Source organism: Furipterus horrens, unplaced genomic scaffold (genome assembly GCF_987537825.1).
Source record: "Furipterus horrens unplaced genomic scaffold, mFurHor1.1.pri manual_scaffold_4, whole genome shotgun sequence".
Classification (NCBI taxonomy): Eukaryota; Metazoa; Chordata; class Mammalia; order Chiroptera; family Furipteridae; genus Furipterus; species Furipterus horrens.
This window is the reverse complement of record NW_028327174.1, coordinates 5488996-5513501: the sequence shown is the minus strand read 5'-3', so window position 1 is coordinate 5513501 and position 24506 is coordinate 5488996. Positions and strand designations below refer to the sequence as shown.

The following is a 24506-nucleotide window of genomic DNA, read 5'->3' as shown; positions in this document are numbered from 1 at the left end:
AACAGCAATGATGGCAAGTATTGGAAGTCAGTGAAAATGGGCAGCAGGTCTCTAACGAAACAATACCCTTCTGTTCATTTAGAACTTATCAGAGAAGGGTGTTTGCTCCCTCACACCAAATGAACAGAAATACAAAAGACACTCACTCACCTTGCAGTCGAAGTCGAGCTGTGTCCAAAGGAAAGAACACCGTCATTGCTGTCACGCTGCCCTGGAAAGTTTGAAAAACCTTTAGCCATTACACATCACAAGACAACGCGCTACCACTTTTAAACGAACAGAAGTTCACTATTAACGATGGGTCAAATCAGGTTTTAGCCCACTGGGATTATTATCGTTTAAACTTCTATAGTTATGTACTTAAACAGAAGTATTAAATTTTCAAGAAGAAATATCTTTCTATCTCTCTGACTTAAAAAAAAAAAATGTAGTGGGTCCTTGGAGATGACAATCTTAGGGGTTTGCAACCTAGGATACATGTCAAAGCGAGCAGATAAATAAAATTTTAACCTTTCACAGGTCAGTTGCTGCTCCTAATCTCTGAAACCAAAATATCCAGTAATCAAACAGATATGTGCTTCTATTCTCCATGCTAATCAAGACATTCACCACAAAGTAAAAGAAGTTTCAGTATCATGTTGTTCTTTGTAATGGTTTTGTCTGCTTGCTTCAAATAAAATAGGGACATTCTCTTTTGCTAAAAATCCCATAATTCATCCAAGGTGGCTCGATGACAAAAATGATCAAGGAAAAAAAGCCCACACCAGTCTTTCCATTCACAAGATCCTACGAATAAAAACCACAAGCATATAGTTAGGGATGAAATTATATACAAGAAATCTTTTGTGGGATTATGGTTCCCAACCCAGATGCCGGCCCACTGGTGGGTATATAATCTCAGGCAGAAGATCAAGTTTTAGGCTACCGATCTAATTATAGTTATGTACAATGCTGTAATCATAATGACTTTATAGATAAGAACAAGAATTTGCTAGGTCTCTATCTATTTAAATAGGTCAGTTGGCTTGAGGGTGAGAACACTGCATTATCCTATCAGTATTCTTCAAAACTCCATGTTCCTCTAGCACTTTTTTGTAACTCATACAAAATTTACATTATAGTGAACATATTACAGTGGAATCCAACTCTTCCACCAGATAGTAAGAATATTTATTCTATTTCTTTAATACAACAGATTCTTAATAAGTGTTTATTAAAATCACTTTACTTTCACTTATTAATGCTTTGTGATGGCTCCAACATAAATGTTCTTTTCTAGTAAGGACGAGATAATACTTAATGTTTCAAGAAACATTGGACCCACAAAGGTTTATCATTTATAAATCTATGCTTTTGGCACCCCTGCTCACTTTATAGGCAATTTCTAAGAAAAATGGCAATTGGAAAGCTGGAGAATGCTGATTAAGGTCATTAAGGCTGTAGCATTATCTCCTTTTGCATGCTACTACCTGCCTATGTCCGCCACTGCATAGATGGGGCCACTCCAGGCAGAGAGGTGCTGCCTGGAAACTACTTTATCAAACAAGTGGACTACCTCCAACCCTCCTCCCTGTCACCTTTAAACAGACACCTAAAGGTTTCTAACTTAGAAGCCCCTGCCTACCTACCTTGAATTCTTAAAGTGATGTAACCGTACACCTTATACCAAGATATCAGAGAACAGTCAGCCAAAATGTTCAATGGACTAGCATAAAAAACTCACACCATTAAAATTAAGTAATACTTTTAAAATTTATTAGTATTAGACAGACTAGATCAAGACAGTGAATTGAAAATCCACCATTGCTTCCTCCCCATTCCATCAGTAATAACGACAGGAAAAACTTAAATTAAAAAGTGTTGTGTAGAAAAACAAAGTGGGGTCTGATTGGTGGACCAGAAATTAAAGAATAGCAGAGTGAGGCTGTTTTGAAAGAAGAACTCACAGGCCCAAACGCACAGAAGATAGGTGTGGCAAGCAGAATAATGCTCCCCTGAAAGATGGTCACACCCTACTCCCCAGTGCTGTGAACACATTACATGATACAGCGGGTGGCTAACTACCGACCTTAAAATAAAGATTATTGTACACCAACAGTAAGTGAAAGATAAAAAAAAGTAAAGCGATAGTTCTGGATTATCTGAGCAGGCCCAATGTAATCACAAGGGTCCTTAAAAGTAGAAGGAGACATAAAAGCAGGTGGCAGTGAGGCAATACGAGGATTCACCCGTCATTGCTGGACTAAGGGGACACTAGGCACGCTATGTGGGGGGGCCTCCAGAAGCTTGGAAAGGCAAGCAAACAGCTCCTTCCCTGGAGCCTCCAGAAGGAACACAGCCCTGCTGACACCTTGATTTTAGCTCAGTGAGACCCGCAGGCAACTTCTGGCCTCCAGACATACGGATAGTAAATTTGCGTTGTTTTAAGCCACCACTCTGTGGTAATCTGTTACAGCAGCAATAGAAAGAACTAATACGACAAGATTACTACAAGTGATGGAGACAAGCACTGGAAAGCAGAAGGGAGCTGTGCAGTGAATTTTTCTGTTCTTTTTATCCTCACCCGAGGTTATTTTTTCATTGCTTCTAGAGAGAGGAAGGGAGAAGAAGAGAAACAAGCATGGATGTGAGAAAGAAACATCAATTGGCTGCCCCCATTTGGGTCCTGACTGGGGAACAAACCCACACCCTAGTAGGTGGGGCGGATTTCTGGTTGAGTAGCTGGGTACCGCTACAATCTAGCCAGGTAGTCCCAGTCCCAGTCCCAGTCAGTAACTGTGAACTTAGGGACCTGGACTTGCCTCAGGTGAGTAGGAACACTCACCAGAACAGGACCCCCCCCCCCCCCCCCCCCCCCCCCCCCCGCACTCAGAAAGCGGCCTTTTCATCAATTCCTGGAAGGGGAAGGGGTGTAACACTGATCGAGTTAGATACGAAAAGCTTATCAGTTTCACCCTATTTAAGAAAAAGATACACACACATACATTTATTCTAAGCTTTGTTAGAAAACCTAAGCTTAAATATGAGAGTTAAAATTTTAAGGGTGAAATGGGGGCTCCTATTTCTACCAATATGGTGACCTAGACAATGTGCTACAAATTATCTACAACTGCCCTGGCTCGTGTGACTCAGTGGCTTGTGTGCTGGCCTGCAAAGCAAAGGATCGTGGGTTCGATTCCCAGTCAGGGCACATGCCTGGGTTGTGGGCCAGGTCCCCAGTTGGGGGCGCTCAAGAGGCAACCATACATTGGTGATTCTCTCCCTCTCTTTCTCCCTCCTTTCCCCTCTCTCTAAAAATAAATAAATAAAATCTTTTAAAAAATCTACAATTGTTAAATAAAATATAAAAAGTGTAAATAATAAAATATAACAAACATTATTTAAATGTTTAGTTGAACTCATGGGAAAAGTAAGGGAAATCCACTGGGGCCTGAAAGAAGAATAGAAATCCAGTGTTAAGCATAGAAATCCATAGGCTCTTGGGCTATAGTTGTCCAAGGATCTTCTGCTAGTCTAAGTGATTAAACAGCTTTATTATTATTGTTTTAATTGAAGTAGAATTCACATAACATAAAGTTAACCATTTTCAAGTATACCATTTAGTGACATTTAGTACTTTCATAATGGTGTACAACTACCACCTCTATCATGTTCCAATTTTCATAACCTCAAAGGAAAACTCTGTACCCATTAAGCAGGCACACCCCAATGTCCCCTTTCACTCAGTCCTGACAACCACTAATCTGCTTTCTTTTTCTACAGATGTATCTATTCTGGATATTTCATATCAAAAGTTATATAACCTGTGACCTCCTGTATCTGGCTTCTTTCACTTCGCATGATGTTTTCAAGGTTTATCCGCCTGTGGCATGTGTTAGTTCTTCATTTCTTTAGATGGCTGAATAATATACCATTGTGTGTACATACTGCATTTTGTTTATCCATTCAAAATGTTTTGAGCCCTGGCTGGATAGCTCAGATGGTTACAGCATTGTCCCGATACGCCAAGGTTGCAGGTTCAATCCTGGTCACAGCACATACGAGTATCAACCAATGAATGCATAATTAAATGGAACAATAAATTGATGTTTCTCTCTCTAAAATCAATACATAAAAAATTTTTTTTAATGTTTTCAAATGAGACAGAAGTAGTGGTTACAACTTGTGAATGTACTCAATACCACTGAACTGTATTATACAGTTTGAGATGGTTAATTTTATGTTATGTGAATTACACCTGAATTTTACTAAAAAGTACTTAATCTTCACAACAACCTAATGGGTTAGGCACTATCATACTCTCCGTTTTTCAGATGAGGAATAACAGACACCAAGAGGTTCTGCAGCTTGTCTCATGTCGTAGGCTTTGCAAGTGATACGTCAGTATTTGAAAACAGGCAGCCTGGCTCCAAAGTCCATATTCCTAACCCCTGCTGTAATTAAAACTTAAAAAAAAAAAAAAATTAATGATTAAAAAACTAGTAAAAAAAAGGTACTAATATGGGGCCTATTTTATGTGTCAAATTTCTTTTGTGGATGAGCTTGAAAACCCAGCAGAGCCTGGCATAGCATACACCCGAAACTTGTTAATGAATAGTATGACTACGTGTACCTACAAATAAACTTAATGTCCACAGGAAAATGTATTCCAAACATCAAAGGTAAATTTGAAACATAGCTATTCTGTACACTGGGGACTTGCTATATTTGTCTCCTTGTCAAGCAAACACACAGATGACTTTTCATCAGTAGCTGTTACCGGAAGGAAAATACTTATTATATACAAGGGTATAAGTCTTATGCTAAGCTATGTAAGTACATGATTTTTCAGAATTTGAATTCCTCTTTTCATAAGTAAATTAAATTCCTCTAGGCTCTATGTTCACTTTTATAAAATCAGAAGGCACAAGATACAAAGGAGATAACCACAATGTACAATACTGTTGTTCCAAAGAGGCATAAAAATAAGTGCATTGTTTTGAGTCCCACAAAATTCTAACCATCTGAGTGGAATGGGAGTTCTACTTCTGACAATAACTAAAATTTTAAAAAATCCATTTCCAGAGAAAAACCTTCATATATTTCACCAAAACATTTTCAGACATCACGTTTTACCATCTCCCTCTGGCATTTAACCATTTGATGTTGGAAAAGTAAATTAATTCCTACACTGCACTGGCCCTGGAGCTGGAAGAGTCTTCAGAGGTCACAAGCAGGGGACTCCCTTTGCCTGAGAATGGAGGAGTCTGGGCCCGGGTGGTTAAGAGGCCTGCCTGAAGCTGGAGCGGCAGCGCTGGGGTTAGAATTACGATCCCTCAGACTCCTAGTTCTACTCTTCAGTGTTCTACCTCAGTTCTCCATCTTTTTTCAATTAAGGCATAAATGACTTCTAACCTTCACTGTTTTCTCCCACTTATAAAAGTGTTCACAACACAAATACACAGATCTGGGAAAATCAAACAAGAAATACTAAACAGTGATTGTACCAGGAGAAAAAAAATTAAGCGTGGCTTCCATTACCCTCATTATGCAGCTCTATAATTTTTTTGTAACAATAAGCATGTGTTAGTTTTAGTTTGAAGTGGAGAAAAAGCAAGTATTTTTAAAAGGACATCAGAATATGGCCTGGAGACCCTGCAAAGTCCCCAAACCATTTTCAGGGGTTTGCAGAATCAAAACTATTTTCATAAGAATGCAACGGCATTATTTGCCTTTTTCTTTCTCACTTTCTCAATGTGTAGTCAAGTTTTCCAGAGGCTACATGACGTGTAATATTGTAACAGACTGAATACAGAAGCAGATAAAAGGATCCAGCAATCTTCTATTACGTCAAACATTGGAGAGGTTTACAAAAATATAAAACAATGCCATTCTTCTATTTTTCGGAAAACAACAGTTAAAATATATTACATGTTAATGTGCAATAGGTTTAATATTTTAATGTGTCTTAATGATTTCTCAGTTTTAATTTCTAATTCCATAAATATTGAGTTATAATCACATAAATAAAAGCTGTGTCCTGGCTGGTGTGGCTCAGTGGATTGAGCACCAGCCTGCAAACCAAAGGGTTGCTGGTTTGATTCCCAGTCAGGGCACATGCCTGGGCTGTGGGCCAGGTCTCCAACTGGGAGCATGTAAGAGGCAACCACACCTTGATGTTTCACCCCTTCTCTTCCCCTCGCTCAAAAAATTAAAAAACAGAACAAAACACATAGACGGTTGACTCATTTTCTGGGCTATGCCTCTCCTGTAAAAGGTCAATAAACCTCCAAAGTTTACTTTTTAATTTGGCCAACACAAACACTCATAAAATTGAGCTGGAGTACTTAATACCACAGGCAGAGTCGGAATGAAACAGTGGGGTAAACCTGGTCAAGACTTGGCCCCTAAACATGAGCAATACAATGGGAATAACAGAGACGGAAACACATAAATATAGTTTTTAAGTACAAATTATGATGTTTGGGTTAGCCTACTAACCAAGTCTCCAAATTTGACTGTTTCCAAAATGCGCATGTACCCTCAAAGCATGAAAAATGGTTTCAAAAAAAAACAGAAAAAAACCAATGCCAGTTCCAGTGTCAACTTCTGAGGAGTCCAAAACTGTTTGAGTCACGGAAGCACCGCTGAAATCAGTGGAGGGCATCTCCTGATGGAGTACGTGGTATTATTGGACAGAAGGATTAGTTTTAAAAGAAAGGAAAACAACTAAAATATATTTTCAGTGGTAGATCTTAAGCTAATGAAATTCCAAAGATTGAAAGCCACTTACTACAGCTTTCATATTCAAAAATATTATTCACCTAACCAGAGTTAATGTAAGTCTTCCCCCAATGTAACAATCAATCTAACTCTCACACCTAAACACAGACAGATGTGCGCGTTAAACAAAAGGCTGAATGGATAACACAGCGAGTGTCTAATGGAAAGAGCACGGGGCTTCGGAATAAAACAAACCAAGCTTCAGGTCCCAGCTATAACACCTACTATGTAATAAGTAACTGGAAATCTCCATGTCTCAATTTCCTCATTTGTAATTTTGGGACCAACACCTACTGCCGATACTGCTGTGAGGAGCGAGAATTAACTTATGGAAAGCATCGTACCAAGCACACAACTGCCACTCAACGGATGTTGGTTCCTATACATCCTTTCTAAAGCATCTTTTAGCACTAGGACTCAATATTAATCAGGGCCCTAAAATTAGTAATGGTTACTTAAGTTCCTTCCAAAAGAATCATTCTTATTTAGTAAAACATAAAGAATAACTGCTCTTTCAGAAGGCGCTTCAAGAAGGTGGGGGGGGGGGTCAACAGTGTGAACTACTATAAAGACGTCAAATCAAGTAAGAAGGGAAAACGAGTCAGTAGACTAAGCCATCAGGAAGTTAGTGATGGCTTCTAAAGAGCAGTTCCAGTGGTCAGAGTCCAGGGCAGAGGCAGTAAGTACAGAATATCCTTTTAATAAAGTTAGCATAAAGGGAAGGGGAATGAGCGGCAGCTGAGAAGAAAGACGAAGTCTCCAGAACATATTGGTACGGTTTTATGATAAGACAGGTTGAGCGTGAGCTTGTTTGAAGGCTGAAGGGGAGCGAAAACTGGAGAAAGAGTAAAGCTAAGGAAACAGGTGAAAATTAATGGAGCAAAATCCCGAAAGATAACTGGGATTGGATTGATAGAGGGGGATCAAGACCAAAGGTAGCAGAGATGGATGCATCTACATTTTCCTGAGACAAGCAGAACGTAGGGAAATACGTGTACGTATAATTGCAGCTGACTCTGTAATTAGAAAAGTGAGGAAGCTCATCTCACGCAGCCTCTAGTTTATCCGGAGAGTAAAAGGTGAGCTCCACTGCAAGTGAAGGGAATGGGCAGGGCTGGCCAGATGAGACGAGGGAAAACTTCAGTTCCATTGGGTTTCTAAAACTGGGAACAAACACTGCGTTTGCAAGAACATATCTGAAAAAGAAACGAATATTATGGCCTTACTACACTATTTCAGGCATTGTGCTGGGTGCCCTACAAGTGCTCCCACATTTACTTCTCAGGAGATCTTAGTAAGTGAAGTGTTACTGTCCCTGTTTTATAAAAAGTTAGAAAAATTACAATCAAGACTGTGTAACTAGACTTAGCATGGTGAATACACGATACAATATACATACAGATAATGTATTATAAAATTGTATACTTCAAACCTATATAATAATTAACCAATGTAACCCCAATTAATTCAATAAAAAATAAATATAAGCTAAAAAAAAGACTGCACAAAACCTTTAAAACTGACTTTTGAAGTCTTATAATACCATGATATAGTAGATAGGTAATATTTTGGGCCACACGGCATCATACTATACCATTAAAAGCAATGCCAATTTTCTTATCAACTGTAGGGTCATTTTTTTGTAGTGAAATTTTTTCCTTTGGTAGCAACCAGAAAAACAGGGCACATGTTGTATGGTTTAACCTTACTTAATACAGAGGTTTGCGAAAAGAGTTGAGAACCACTCCTGAGCATGACAGTTCAAAAGAATAACAAAACACAATGCAAATTCTCATTCAGATATGGCTAGGAACATGACCGCCCCAAGGGGAAGCAAGAGAAAAATATTATTCTCACAAGTCCATCTACTGGACACTCTTAATATAGCTTATGGGAGAAGAAAACCCATAGTAAATTCAGGGTGCGTAATTTCAAGCAGAACTTTTATCAAGAAAAAACAAAAAGAGGCAATAAAAAGAGGGGGGAAATGGAAATGCCTTTGTAGGTTCAATAGAAATATAGCATCTCTTTCCCTAGTCACTCTCTACAGCAAGGGTCAGAAAAACATGACCTAAGGGCCAAGTCTAATCCACTGCCTGGTTCTGCAAATAGGATTTTATTGGAACACAGCTCTGCCCATTCATTTACTTACTGTCAATGGCTGCTTGCACACTATCGTGGCAATGAGTAGCTGCACCAGAGACGACACACGAAGTCTAAAATATTTACCCCCTGCCTCCTTACAGAAAGTCTGCCAACCATTCTTTTATTTCGTTTTTAACACTTAACACTGCCTAAAATTATTGTAGTCTGTTTACTCAACTACGGTCTGACTCCCCCACTGGAATGCGAACTTCATGAAGAAAAACACGTTGCTCTCCACACTATTTCTAGCACCTAGAACGGTGCAGGGTACACAGGAAGCTCTCGGTAAGTGTTCAATAAATGGCGCTTTTTGAAAGAAAAAAGAAGAGCAAATATTTCCCAATTTTTCTTCCATGTACTCTTACTAGTCATCCTGTCATTCCATCCAAACTGGTCTTCTCTTGTAAGCACTGGATTTTTCTTGTTGACAAACATGGTGATAAATTCAATGGTCAAGTCTCGGTTCTCATCTTATTTGACTCATCAGTAGTTTCTGACCCAGTTGGTCTAAACTCCTCTCCGTGTGACCTTCTGAACACCACATTCTCTTAGTTTTCCTCCTACCCGACCAGCCTTTCTTTAGTCTCTGTTGCTGGTGCTATGTCATTTCCCTAACCGTTTTTATTTTTCATTTTTTAAAATTATTTATGTATTCATTTTTAGAGAGTGGAAGGGAGGGAGAAAGAGGAAACATCACTGTGTGGTGGCCTCTCGAGTGCCCCCAGCTGGGGACCTGTCGTGCAACCCAGGCCTGTGCCTTGACTGGGAATCGAACCGGCAACCCTTCGGTTCACAGGCCGGCGCTCAATCCCCTGAGCCACAGCAGCCGGGGCTCCTTTCCCCGGCCTCTTAGTGCCGGTGCTCTAGGCTCGGCCTCTGAGCCTTTTCTCTCCGTTCGCACTCATTTCCTCGGTGAACTCATCTAGTCTCATCACTGCTCTTAGGCATTTACAATGTAACGAGCCCAACACCAAACTCCTGTTTCCCCCGAAACCTTCTCCCTCACGGCCTTCACCCCCTCAGTAAATGGGAACATCACCCTTCCAGTCGCTGAAGCCAAACACTCGTGGGAGTCAACCACCCCTCATTCTGTTACACCCCAAATCCAACCCACCGTCAAACCTGGGTGGCACTTTCTCATAAACATATTCCAAGTTGACGGTCACCTTTCACAGGCCCCACGGCCACCACCCGGGTCCACGCCGGCGTCATCTCTTGCGTGGATGACGTGAGGTGACGTAACCGCTCCCTGAGAGCGTCCCTGCTTCCGCCCGTGCGGCCAGGGCGCCTATGCTTGAACCCTACGCCGGCCCGGCGCTGCACACTCGGCCCCCCCGAACCCTGGTAGCCTCTTTGTCCCCGCCACTTCGGGCACACGGGCCTCCGTGCCCGTCCTACCCCGGGGCAAGCAAGCTGCCAGCTCGGCGTCCTGACGCGGCCGCGGGGCTCTTGTGGCTTTACAGACACACCAAGACCCCTGAGCCAGGCCGTGCCGCGTGCCGCGAGCTGTCGTGTCCCTGAGTCTAACAAGCCCGTGGGGTACGTAGCAATAACCCGAGCTCACAAACTGGGAAAGTGAGGTTCGCAGGCCGCCTCTCTCACACATAATGGAGCTGGGGTTCAGGGAACACGAGCTCTGCGTGAGTCCTGGGGGGCCTAAGAGGAGAGGGATCAGGGATACTCCTCGGAAGCCACGGTGGTTCCAGCTGCTGCAGGTGCACGTGGACAGGGTGACAGCTGAGGAGACGAGGAAGGGCAGTCAGGGGGAGAGGCTGCCCACGTCGAGAGCGGAAAGTGTCACGGAAAAGGGTCTGGGGTGTCACATGAGCGGAGACGCCCCGAAGCCCAAGGCCCGGCCCACACCCGTGGCACGCAGCAACCCCGACCTTGGCTAAGAAGCTAAGCCGTACCTCCCACCGATAACGCCGGCCCCAAACAGCCTACCCGGTAGGCGCCGCCACAGGCCCGCGGCAGGTGCGTGAAACGGGCTGCTGTCAGCCTGTGAGTGGGCGACACGGCTCCGTCCCCCGGTCGTCTCCCGGCCCAGGGAAGGCGCAGCGTGTGTGCACGGGGGGCGTGGGGCAGAGGAAGCCTGGCCTTTGAACTGCAGAAGCCAAAGAAAACAGCAGCTCATCCTCCGCCGCGGTCGGTCCCCGTGCGGATGCGGGACCCCCGCTGTCCCAACCCCAGTCAGGCTGCGGGAGGCCACAGCGGCGGCCAGGGGCGGCGGGGTGCCGGCCCCCACTCCGAATTCTTCCAGCAGCTTCCCGCCTCAGCGCTCATCCTTTCCGTCCCACAGGGCACCCCAGACCCTAACCCTCACGCTCCCCCTCGTTCCCACCCCCCCGACAGATCCCGAAGAGTGACCCCTGAGAAACCCCACACCCCGCAGCGGCCCGGGCGTGAAAACCCCGCCTCACCACGGCCCCGGCAACGGCGTGGACCAAGCTCTCGTAGGACAGCACGGAAGCCATTGGTGCAGTTCCCCTTGGACTCAGGTACTTTTCCCGCAGGAGCTGCGACCAACCGAGAATGCGCCGGAGTCTCAGACGAAGCGTCACGAGTCCCACCTTCTCAGGCCCGCCTCCCACAGAACAACCACTTCCGGGTCACAGGGCGTCCAGTCTCCCAGCGCGAGCCCGCCCTGGCGGGAAGACAAAAAGGCGGGCCTAGGAACACCCCCTTAGCTCTGATTGGCTCCCGGGGCCTGCCCGGGGCGGAACTATGTGGTGTAGGTTCCCCACGAGGAGCGAAGGGGCAGCCTCCTAGGTGCCCCAGTCCTGCTTCACACCCACTCCCAGGACGGGGGCACTGCAGAAAGCCTAGATGGCCTCCTTTTTCTCTGCTTCCCTCCATGATAGAAGCTGATGGCTGTCAGAGTCAGAGATTCAAATTCTCATGTTTCTTTGCGACTTGTGTTTTTACTCACTAGTATGTTTTTTTATAGAGAAACGTGATTTGTTGTGCCACTTATTTATGCATTCGTTGGTTGATTCTTGAATGTGCTCTGTCGAAGGATGGCACCCGCAACCTTGGCGTATCAGGTGATGCTCTGAGCCATGGGGCCAGGAATCTCACTAGTATTTTTAAAGTCACGTTTTGGCCAAGAGGAAATAAAACGTCCATTGCTCAAGGTTCTTCCCTGTGGAAAACCCTCGGGTGTGGTGGGAAGAGAACGTGAGCTAAAATCGGGAAGTCAAAATAGTCAGATGCAGGGAGGAACGTTCCTTAACCTCCTGATTTCCTACTTTGTGAAATGAGTGTTAATACAGTACTGACAACTTCATTTGCTGTGAGGATTACAAAAGCGAATTTATGTAGCTGCACTTTCCAAAATATCAATACTTATTTTTTCCCTCACTTTGCAACGTACAGAACCAAACTACACAGAACTGGAGAGAACATTTCTAAACCTAATATTCTACCTTACATTGTGAGACACGTTTCAGGACTCCAGTTTCACTTTACTGGGGTACCAATGTCACGTATGTCTATCAGTTTCCTAATTCCCTTACTACATGCCAGAGTCTATGCTTTCTTTTTATTACATTTACTCCCCAAGAGAGGGCCTTAACAATTTACCATCATGTTTTCACAAAATATTTTGCCACTGGTTAAGATCTCTTTCCACCTAGGTTCCCCTTCAATTAGGGTGGTGCTAGTGACAGCGACAAGCTAAGTGAAAGGTGAGTTGGGGAAACGTGTAGTTGGATTTGGAGGTATCTACACGGGTGGTTGAATTAGTGATAGATAATCCTATTGTCAGAATGGCTTCATGTCATCAAGGCACAGATCCAGGCCAATGAAGACAGAAACAGAGACAAGCTTGTCTGTTGAAAAAGTTAAGCAAAGGAAAATTCTAGTTGATTCCTAATCAAACTAGCAGCTCTCATCAATACAGAGTGGGGCAAAAGTAGGTTTACAGTTGTTCCTATGGAAAATAAACTTGTGTTCGCACAAATGTAAACCTATTTTTGCGCCACCCTGTATACTGCAATATGTAGATACCAGTTAATAAACACTTTTTGAGCACTTTCCCTTTATGATGGTAACTGAGTTTTCCCCAATTCCCATGTGTAGGGCATGAACCTAGCAGACTGCATGCCCAGCTATCAAAAAATATTTGGATCAAGATGGAATTATTGCCCTGACTGGTGTGGTTCAATGGACTGGGTGCTGGCCTGCGAATTACAGGGTCGTCTGTTTGATTCCCGGTCAGGGGACATGCCTGGGTTGTGGGCCAGGTCCCCAGTTGGGGATGCACGAGAGGCAGCCCACACACTGATGTTTCTCTGTCTCCCTCCCTTCCCCTCTCTAAAAATACAACAAATCTAAAAAAAAAGATGGAATCTCCTACTTAAAACACCACAAAGTCAGAGCACACAATGAAAAATGTAACAATTACACAGGTGCAACATATACTAAATGGAACTTTGTAGTTCTGATATAACTACCTCCACTCATTAAGTGGAAATTTGTACAATAGTTGTGCTTATTTCCAATTTTCAGAAATTATTTTTCTTGTTTTAAACATTTCTACATCTAACTTAGTATTCACAACTACATATTTTTCCTTAGAGGGCTCTGTAAATTATAGCAACAACATAAAAAATTAGCATCATTCTCTTTATACCCAAGCCATCAGTACAAAATGAGCTAAAGGAAACTAGCCAGAACTGATCATTTCAGTATGTAGCTACTATCTGGACGTTTATTTTCACAAAATTTGTAGAAAATACTTTAACCACCATTGGTTAAGATCTCTATACTGCAACCCAAAATACCATAGTGATCCAGATGAGTGAACTTTAAGGACATCCTAGTTGATATATCAGGTACCTAGATTTTCAAAAGTGCCAATTACATATTATTTTACCTCCTTGCTAATCTGGGTCTGCCTAATACTTAGAATTCATGTATTTTATCGTTACTTTATAGAAAATTATGAATTTACATGGAAGCATCAGCACTAGACAAAAGGTCTCACTGAATAATTGTCAGGATATTTAGAACTTTTGCCAACTTGATATGCCACATTGTTTAAATTTGTCCTTTTTCAAGTTTTACAGCTATTGTGTTAACTATACTTGTGGACTATTTACTTCAGGAAATTTTCTTCCCTAAACTCTATTAAGTATGCTACACTGGTTAATGCTGATATAGATTCAACTTTAAAAAATCACTGCACCGTAAATTTTAAAACTAATTTTTTCTTGTCCCTCTTATTAAGTCTGCCCCAAGTGGACTAAGCACTTCAATTGTTACATCCCCAATAGGAAAAACTGCTGTTGGATGTGCCCATCAGCACACCCCATGATTTGTGCTATTCCTTTTCAAGTGTACATTTTAGTTTTGAATTTCTCAAAAGTAATGAACAATTCTACAAGAAGCAACCTCGAACAGAGAGAGGGGCAGCAGAACATAGAATTTAACAGGAAGACCTCTGAAACTATAAGTATGGTGAAAATCTCAGCTCCACAAATAATCAGGGGTATTATCCCAGGCAAGTAAGTGCTTCAGTTTCCTCTTTGGTATAAAACAGAGTACTTACCTTCAGGTCATACCAGAAACTGAGTCAACACTTGCAAACTGATTACACAGTGTTTGGCACAGAGTAAGTACTACTTACCTGATGTGTGTGCCTGCTTGGGTGCATCAATTTTAGTTATGATCAAATCTTTAATGTTGTTTCTCCCTATAGCCCGTTAGGCCAGTATTGCCCAGTGTGGCAGACTGCTACACGTTACCCCAGGTCTTTTCTCTATTTCTTCTGTGGTTAATATAATAATTCTTTTGTTGGGCATGTGACCACACCACTATGGACTATTATAATATGGTCTCAAGACCAAGAAAAGCTGACCAATAAAGTAGGAGAATAAAACGTTAGCTCATGTCTTAGCCTCAGTCATTCAGCATGTGCTTCCCTGTAACCCTCTCCGCTTCCTCAGGATAAAAGATGTGCACCAGAGCAAGCAGGAGTACGGTAGAACTGCTTACCTCTGGACTGCTACTTGAAAGAAAATTAAAGCTGTTTTACTTTGGTCAGCAACTTTCAACCAGTGTCCGGCAAGAATTTCTTTTTTTTTTTAATTGTTCTATTACAGTTGTCCCATTTTATCCCCAATGCTCTCCCCCGTCCCGCCCACCCCCACCCCCCGCAAGAATTTTCAAAACATGCAATACCCAACTATTTATTCAGGGGCACTGACCTCTTTTCCCTTAGATTGTCAAATTAAAAAAAAAAAAAAAATGACAACAGTCAACACAACAGCTGTCCAGTGCGAATGTCCTGCCTTGAACCATAGATGTATATATAGGTCATATAATAGAGCTGCACCTTTTTGGCGATGTCACATAATAAGGTTGCACCTGACTGGTTAGTTCTTGGTACCAGAAATCCTTATATACAAGTATAGGGACCTGATTTTTTTAAAAGTCACTTTGGAGCAAAAAGGGTAGGTAAGTACTATTATTATTTTTTATAACTCAATGAAAACTCTACCTATTGTTTTGTGTCAGGTTGGCAAAAAACATATCTTGTTGTACTGTAGAATGTTAGTAATTAGTTTATGTGTGCCATGAGATGAAAAAGATTAAAAACTGCTGACTTCGGCTACTGTATTTGGGGTGGGGGTGGGGGTGTCCTTGTTAACAGCACTTTATAATCTGAAGCCTATGGTGCTCAGTCAATCACTTAGGATGAGTGCTAGAGACAAAAGAAATAGAACATGTGCTGGCAAAATAAGGGGGGGTGGGGAGTCAATATCCAGTTTAAAATCATACTTTATTTTTGATGTAGCTAGAAATATCCAATAACTATATATTTTTAAGCAGAAAAAAATTCCTTCAGTTTTCCTTCTTACAGCATTATTAGCACAAGAAAACATTTCTGTTTATAAATGATATTTTCTATGAAAATGAATGCATTTTTTATTTGTGGAACTTAAAAGTCTATAAGCACAGAATACATTTTCAGAAGACCAATTTTACTTTTACCCTTTTAAGGTAGTATTTGCAATGTTAAAATGTACTTAGGTAATGTATAGTTAAGTAAATCAGATCAAATAAGGAATTCAAAAGCAACTGGTCTTGAGTAATTCACAGTGTACATTAGACATTTTGAGAAAGGAGAACACGCATTAACAAAAAACACTGGCAAGCTCAAACGCTAGTTTATATGCTGAGTGTTTTTAAAGGTTTAAAAAGCATGCTCAATTAGCATACAGGTTTTTCTCACTTATATAACACAGGCATTTCTATCCGCTTGTGTATGGCAAAGGGTTAGAACCTGAATCAACTTGTGATTTCAGATATGTGCTATTTTGAAAATGAATTGCATGAAATTTATTTCCCTGCTCCTAGCACTGATTCTTCAAATAAGCAAAGTACAGAGGGCCTCATCCCTTAAAACTGCTTTTAGGTAGAAACCTAGAAATTCCTGGAACAGTGCAGGGACTTGGTCTTATTTAATATAGGAATTGAATATACAACAGAAAATCTATCATTTTCTTTATCCCTGGAGAGCGAAGGAGGGGTGGAAATATTGCTGTAGTATATAAGAGCTGAATAGGAGGACAATGAATCTTCATAATACCAACAACTCTACAATGAAGAACCGCCATGGATCTCATCGTTTTATAATTCATGCTCGATCAAAAACTTAGGTTCCCCTCTACATATCTCAATGAACTAAAGCCTCATACTCTCTCCAAATATAAACTCAATTGGTATTTCCTAAGTAGAAGTCCAAACATCAAAGGAAATCCCTCCTCCCAACATCTTTTGATATGGTAAAATTTCCCCAAAATAGGAATCTCTTAGCCAAGTAGAAAACTACAGTTGTTATGGGTATTACCCTACATAATCATTATATGCTTTACATAGTAAGTTAAACACAGCATTAAATATGCTTGCACAATTATGCTGTGAACGATAGCAGCGATGATGCCAGTGGAAAAGGACTATCTTTAGCCCAAACAGAAAAGGGGGGGAAACGTAAAAACAAGTAGAAAGCTGACAAAGAGCTGGGTATTTTCTGACCAGAAAAGATAATTTTAAACACAGAAGTATAAAAAGGAAAGTATCGCCTTATTTCCCCTTTGTGGAAATAATATGAAACATTAGTTTTATGTATCAGGCAAGAACAGAGCTAAGCAGTCCAACTCTCTGCAGCATTATAAAAATCATCCCTTCACCACAGTGTAAGATGTAAATGCATCTGCACAAGGGCACGTGTCATTTAAAATGTAGTAACACTACTGCTGCCCTACCAAGCCCTTCCAGTGCCTACCCAGGTCTCCTGCAATACTGGTGGTCCCAGTAATTTTATTGAAATACATCGTTTTTTAAAAAATAAAGCACTTAAAGAGAGAAATCAAAATGCCTCAGTAACCATATATTCAACTCAAACTTTATCTACTTAACTGTTATATTTGCCTCCCACTAATAAATCTTTATTTCACTCAAACTGAGCAATGAATCTTCCATACTGAAGTATCTTTTGCCCAATTAATTCAAAGGAAAACACCAAAACGATTAATAAAGAAAACTGTAGGGTTTAACACACCCTTTCCTTTTAAATATTTTTAAGATTTAAAAGTGTTTAAACTTTATAATTCCTAGTAGGAAAACATTATCTGAAAGAATACCATAATGGCTAACCACTGTAAAATGTTACATACAGCTGCATTGGGGGCAGAGGGGTAGGGATTCTCTTCAACGCACCCCAGCTTTCTTCATGAGAAGGTCAGAGGTACACTGGTTTGTATTATTGCGACATCCGTTGGGTGATCCAAGTTGCTTTTCCTTCAGCACGGGCTTTAGCTGACAGAAGGGCATTATGCTTGACCTCCAAATTTGGCTGACAATTTACTGATTAGATTCATAACCTTTGGGTTGCTCTGGTATTTTGACATATTTGCCGGGTTCTGAGCCACATCCTGGAAGGCCACCATAACTTCTGGATCCTGCAAAGAAAGGTCTGTTTTTTTGTTTGTTTTAAAGTATTTAAAAATTCTATGGGTCAACAAGTTTGTTTTCTTAAATCCTCTAATGTTGTCATGACCAAGTTATCTGGGGTGTGGACAACCCCGTTAAGTATAAATATGTGCACTTCAAAGTCAAACTCAATTATGTTGCTTTAACTAATTAAATATATATACATATATACAACTTTGATTCAAAGGAAAAAACTGGATGTAAATACCACCATTACAAAGAATTTCCTATAAACAATTTTTAAAAATTTAAGCTACTCTCCTGGTCCGTCTGGCCCAGATGGCTGGAGCTTCGGCCCACGAACTGAAAGGTGGCCGGCGCGGTTCCCGGGCAGCGCACAGGCCTGGGCTGTGCCCGACCCTCGGCTGTGGTGCAGGTGCCCGTGAGAAGCAACCTATCACGTTTCTCTCCCTCCCCTCCCCCTCTCCGAAATCAGTAAGCATGTCCTCCGGTGAGGATTTAAACAAAACAAAACAAAACAAAACGCGAGCTACTCATTCTGAAAGAAAACGAATGTTAAAAGTGCATAGTTAACTATTTGGTAATTCAGATCAATAAAATCTGGCTAACTGAGTAACCTTTGTCCCCACACAGAAGTATGAAAGAAATGCCTCAGTGGTAGAAAGTTCCACTCTGGTTTTCTAAGTCTTACCTGCATGGCTGCGAGAACCTCGGGATCACTGAGAATTTCATTGAGCCCAGGCATTCCTGCCATTCCAGGCATTCCTCCAGGGAAGTTACCAGGCATTCCCCCAGGAAAGCCACCTACGAAAAACACAGGAGAAACTACAGACACCAACCAAATTCTCAACTGATCTACAGTATGCTATTTTCTACCGCGGACGAAAAGGGGGTTTTATAAAAGTACCTTCACAGGGCGATCTGATCCTAAATTCCTAACTGGGCAGGTCACAGTGGGCAGCTAGGCGTGAGGCATATACCTTCTTTAGCAAAAGCTTTATCTTTGCCTTAAGCCAGCCCTGTCCACTGTTTTTGTGAATCTAGGTTAGCACACCTTTGAAATTAGTAGTAACCACCATACAACCCAATTCCCACCTTCCTGTCTCCCACCTTCCTGTCACGTTCCTTATGTTCCCTCCCTAATTTAAAATGTATAAAAGAAACTGCAAATCTGTCATTAACTGGAGCATCTGAGAGCTTGCTTCCCAGCAACTGTCACTGGTTTTAGCTCAAATAAACTAAAAACATTCTCTACACGTCTGGACATTTCTTATGTTGACACTACCAATAAAAATAACACAGACAATCACAAAGAAAAAGGACGCTACTAAACACAAAGTAGTCTGAATATTCTAAATACATGTAACAAGATACAATTTCTAACCTTCAAATTTTCTCTTAAAAATAAGACTGTAAAACAGACTCTGCGACCTTCTGGATTCATTTCTTCCCCTAGCAATAAAACTCTTATAAAAAGAAAACTAATCTTACTTTAAAATAAAGAGAAAGCTAAGATTCCCTTGGAATTACAAAATTTCTTTAATACTATTTGTTTCAATTTAAAGTTAATGCATACTGAGTTCAGTTCTTTCAAAAATAAAAATAAAAACTATATTCCTCTCAAGCAGTTATGCCTTCAAGTACTACATTGAATACTTGTTAAAAAAGCTATGGAGCCCTAGCTGGTGTCGCCAGCCTGCAAACCAAAGGGTCACCAGTTTGATTCCCAGTCAGGGCACAGGCCTGGGTTGCAGGCAAGGCCCCCAGGTGGGGGTGTGCGAGAGGTAAACTACACATTGATGTTTCTCTCTCTCCCCCTTCCCTGCCCCCTCTCTCTCTAAAAATAAATTAATAAAATCTTATTTAAAAAAAAAAAAAAAAAGCTACAGACTTTTATTTCCACACCAGACAGAATCAAAATTTCTGAAAGTAAACGTGAAAATCTGCATTTTTAACAAGCACTCCTGGTGTTTCTTCTTAGCAAGAACAATGCTCTAGCAAAAGGATTAATTCTCCCAGCATGTTTTTAGATTATGTGCCCAAATTATGTCCTACTTTTTTTTCACTAACTCTATGTCTACTGGAAGTATTCTCAGATAACAATTATACCAACATAGGGACATTCTGAAGGAAAATACAGGTAATAATAATATTCTGCAGATCAAGAGTGAATGTAATAAAGCCATCAAAAAGCAAAAAAAAAAAAAAAAAATGGATTACAAAGTCACTAGCACCTGCCTCAATAATTTAAACATACCCAGAAATAACTAACAATCACAGATAAGGAGACCTAAGGGGTCTAAAAATGTCTAGCTTCTCTTGCTGCTCCTACTAACTGAGAAACTAGCTTCTACCCATAAAAAATTATTGGTCCAGTGCAATAACAATTAACCTGTCTGCTTGTCAAATCTATGTAATTACAGCTATGTAACAAAAAATTAACTCTAGAACTAGTCTACATTAGTCATCATTTTCTAAAACAAAGGAATCTGACATAAAATTGTATTTTAAACAGGAAGTAAGATATGAGCTAAAATTTTCTTGCCTTTTCTTCAAACGGCAAGTCATCCCCAATGTATGTTTTTGGGTTTTTTTAGTTGCTTGGCACATGACCTTTCAGAACAGAGGCCACCTTTTTTAGCCAGTGGCACGTAAGCATAAAAGCAGAAGTGGTGTGTAGCTGCCTCTATAAACACTCCTTAAGAGAAAGCTGGTCACTATTAAACAGTTGGTTCCCCATTAGAATTCCCCCGTCGGCAGCCGTCCGTCTCGAGAGACGATGGTGTAGCTTCTTAAGGGTCTATCTGCACCGCCGAGAATGGCTGTGCAGTCCGACTCGGGAGTGACACGGTATCTGTCTCCTCCCGTGTTGAATCGACATCTTACGATGACGCTGGAGTGTCCTCTCCAGTGAAGCTGAAGCTACAGAGCCTGGGCAGGGTGATATGGAGGGTCTGCTGTTGCCCATGCAGCAGACCCCCCCTCTCTTCGCAGCTGAAGGATCCAAGGGAAAGACGGAGTCAATACAGCTTGGCTTCAGGTGCGCCGCAGGAGTTGCCGGTGATGACTACAACGTCAAACCGCCTTAGGGACTCCGGCTCCGGATTTTCTGTCGGGGTTTACTCCCTTAGCCTTTCCCCTGAAGAGGTATGCCGCAAGGCAGCGGAGGTTTTTTGGAGTCAGAGTTTTCCTTCTCTGATGTGCCCTGACTGGAAGATCGAACCAGCGACACTTAGCTCGCAGGCCGACGCTCAATCCACTGAGCCAAACCAGCCAGGGTATCATTAGAATTACAAACTTTAAAAAATATCTTTCTGACTTTTATACACATTTCATACTGCCTCATTCAGGAAGTATTCATTCATTCTCTGACTGCCCTTTTAATTGCTCTTTTACCTGCATTATACAGGACTATGGTATCATTCAATGCTTTGCCTCACTAATAATTTCTGATCACTTGACACTTACAAGGGAACAGTGTGTGTTATTTTTACACTGCCCTTAAAACATTTTTTTGTGCTTAATAATTACATATAGTGCTTTTACCTACTATCTCATGAATACCAATGGACAAAATTCCATTATAGCTATTTAGGAATACTTGGAATCCATCACAATCAATTGTTAATAGTCTTTTAATAAAGGTACAATGCTCGGGCCTCAATAAATGTCAGCTATTTTTAAAAAATATATGAAAAATAATATACTCTATTTCTACTAACATAAAACTTTTATTAGAATGAAACTTTCTAGAGGCTAACATTCTAAAGATTCTTCAGCGTCCCAGGGACTAATGGTATTAAATACAATAAACATATCAGAGTCCTCAAATCAGAATATACTCATTATTTACAATACTAATAGGTTCACTCAAAAAAAAAAAAAAAAAAAAAAAAAGAAATACCTGGAAAAGAGCCATACTGAGCTCCTGATTGTCGTCTGGCTTCTTCCTCCTTTAACAGAAAAAAAAAAAGAAACAAATTATGTAACAGGAAGAGTCCTGCTGTCCACCTCCACCCTATCCATGCAAAAACGACAAAAAAAAACCTGTAAAATAAGGTAGTTATATAGGACTTACAAGAATGACAAATTTCAAATGGAAATAATGGACTAAAGAATACACCTGATCACAAGCCCCCAAAATTTCCAATTAAATTCTCAATGAGCATTACTGCTGATACTGATTCCAAGTAATGTTTTACTTCTACTTGGGGGGTGGGGAGACCTTGGAAAGTAATTTACAATACTGATATGTCTGTCCACGCTTATAAAAACTAAATTCTTATCATTTTTAAATTCCAAAATAAAAACACACAGTTAAGATGACTAAAGCTACCATGACCACTGTTGCCCAGGTTCATCTTTTCCAAACTCCACCACGTAACTCAACAACAAATACAACTAAAGATGCGCTGTGTTCTGCTACTTTCTTAAACACAAAGTAAAAGCAAATATACATCAATTTCTCTCATAACCAGTTATAAAGTCATCAAGACATAAAGGTAAAAATTACTTTTGAAGATTATAAACCATAATCCCCAAAATCAAGCACAATGCTTAAAAATATGAAATGACAGAAAACGTGAGAATGTAACATTATACAATTGTAACACAGCTTTAGGTCCTTTTATTCACAATGTTAAAAATAAGCAGATGAAAACTGATAGCATCAATGTAAAAGACTAACATAGAAAAATAAAACTAGGAGAAACCTTAGGGAACGGCAGTAACAATACGGTACATCAATTATGGATAATTTTTTTTCTATGTTTTATATAATATGACTGTAACTAAATAGCTAGAGTCAATTTTAAATAGCTGCGACCAAACTACAAATTTTAACACACCGGGACAAGCATTGTTACATAATCACTGCCAAGGTTTTATTACGTGACAGGGAAAAATCCCTGATTTTAGGATAACACAATACTATAAATTGGTGAAATATAAACTCACTTAAGAATTTAAAGACTAGCCCTGGCTGATGTAGCTCAGAGGACTGAGTGCTGGCCTGAGGACTGAAACGTTGCTGGTTCGATTCCCAGTCAGGGCACATGCCTGGGTTGCGGGCCAGATCCCCAGTTCGGGGTGCAAGAGGCAACTGACTGATGTTTCTCTTGCACATCGATGTTTCTTTCCCTTTCTCCCTCATTTCCCCTCTCTCTAAAAATAAATAAATAAAACATTTATAATAATAGTAATAATCATTAAAAAAAAAAAAAAAATTCAGGGCTCATGCCTGGGTTGTGGGTTCAGTCCCAGGTCAAGATGTGTACAAGAGGTTTCTCTCACACATCGGTGCTTCGCTCCCTCTGTTTCTCCCTCCCTCCCCCTCCAAAATAAATAAATCTTAAAAAAACAACAACCAAGAATCTGAAGACTAAAAGTATCCCCACAAATTACATAACAAAGGGAAAGGAAACTATCTTCATCGTTATCCTACACCACTGCAGGCAGCATTAACCAAGAGCCAGGAATTAAAATACCCCACGAGCTCTACTCCGTCCATTCCCCTGTAATGGCCGAGCTACAGACACTTTACCCTCTGGGCTCTCTCGTGTTCTTCCCGAGCCTTCTTGACCCTTTCCATTCTTTCTTTTATCTCTCGCTCTTCACGTTTCCGCTCATACTTTCTTCGATGTTCTGCAATTTTCTGGGCCTAGAAAAAGAGCCACAGAAAAATGATCTAAAAGTTGAATAAAGCCAACACATACCTACAGTTTGGTTAAAGAATTCCTTTTCTTTGTGAAGAGGTGTGTAAGATAGGGTTCTGAACAATGACAGATTTACCTGACAGAAAAAGACCTGAGTGTTATAAACCTCAATTACCTGGGGCAAGAAAGACCATTAGGTTTCTAATTACAAAATAATTAGAGTCTGATACCTGCCATGGGAAGGCAGGAACTGGGAACACACGCACCAGTTATTTACCACCTTAACTTTCCTCACCCATAAAATGCGGGGCATGGGGGGAGAGAACATGTACGTCTACAGAAATGCTGTAAGGATTAAGAGAAAATATATGTACCAGGCACTAATACATCATCCATGACAAATATATGGAATCTATTATTTACTCAGAGAATAAAGTAAATGTCAGAGATTCATATTCAGCCATTACTTTAGCTTATGATTTTTTTAAGAACCTCATGTTCTAGAATATCTCATACAATAACCTTACTGAGTTAGCCCTGTTATGAAAAGGAAAAAGAAATAAAAGTCTCTAACAGTAATAGTTAATTTAAATTAAATACAATCTGTATTACCTAAAACCTTTGGGAATAAATTCTTGGTAGTATAACTTCCTACAAAGCTGAAGGATTTACCATGTGAATGCATTAATGTTAATTTAACTGACAATTCAGACAGAAATGATCTTGAAACAGAATATTCTATCTTTTGGATTCATTATCATCGTTTTTAAAAGGATGAAACTTGTCAACTACCACAGGGTCCTCATGTTTTATACTGTGGCTATATATACTTATAATAAATAAGGACAGACTAAACTCAATCTTGGTTCATATTTTAACAGATTTTTTATTTGCCCTCCCCCCGACTTCATTTCTTTTTGGTTATAATTCTATGTTAGGCTTGCAAAGAAATAATAGAGCTCACTATAAGGCAGCATGAAAAACGAA

General features: G+C 40.6%; 2 protein-coding genes across 4 annotated transcripts in view; both read right to left on the bottom strand.

Moving 5' to 3' along the window:
• The window catches only part of SLC25A17 (solute carrier family 25 member 17), a 34050-nt gene extending 22542 nt beyond the window's left edge, over positions 1-11508 (bottom strand). The window contains exons 1-2 of one of the 2 annotated variants that reach the window (XM_090272379.1): positions 11328-11508; positions 151-211 (exon numbers count right to left, since the gene is read on the bottom strand). In XM_090272379.1, the coding sequence (XP_090128505.1) occupies positions 151-211; positions 11328-11381 (115 nt within the window). In that variant the 5' untranslated portion in view covers positions 11382-11508. The remainder of the gene's footprint in view (positions 1-150; positions 212-11327) is intronic. The other variant, XM_090272380.1, reaches the window with a different exon arrangement.
• A 4164-nt stretch (positions 11509-15672) lies between these two features.
• ST13 (ST13 Hsp70 interacting protein) overlaps positions 15673-24506 on the bottom strand; it is a 33048-nt gene continuing 24214 nt past the window's right edge. For both annotated transcript variants that reach the window (XM_090272376.1, XM_090272375.1), the window contains exons 9-12: positions 23408-23524; positions 21770-21818; positions 18557-18669; positions 15673-17873 (exon numbers count right to left, since the gene is read on the bottom strand). In XM_090272376.1, the coding sequence (XP_090128502.1) occupies positions 17745-17873; positions 18557-18669; positions 21770-21818; positions 23408-23524 (408 nt within the window). In that variant the 3' untranslated portion in view covers positions 15673-17744. The remainder of the gene's footprint in view (positions 17874-18556; positions 18670-21769; positions 21819-23407; positions 23525-24506) is intronic.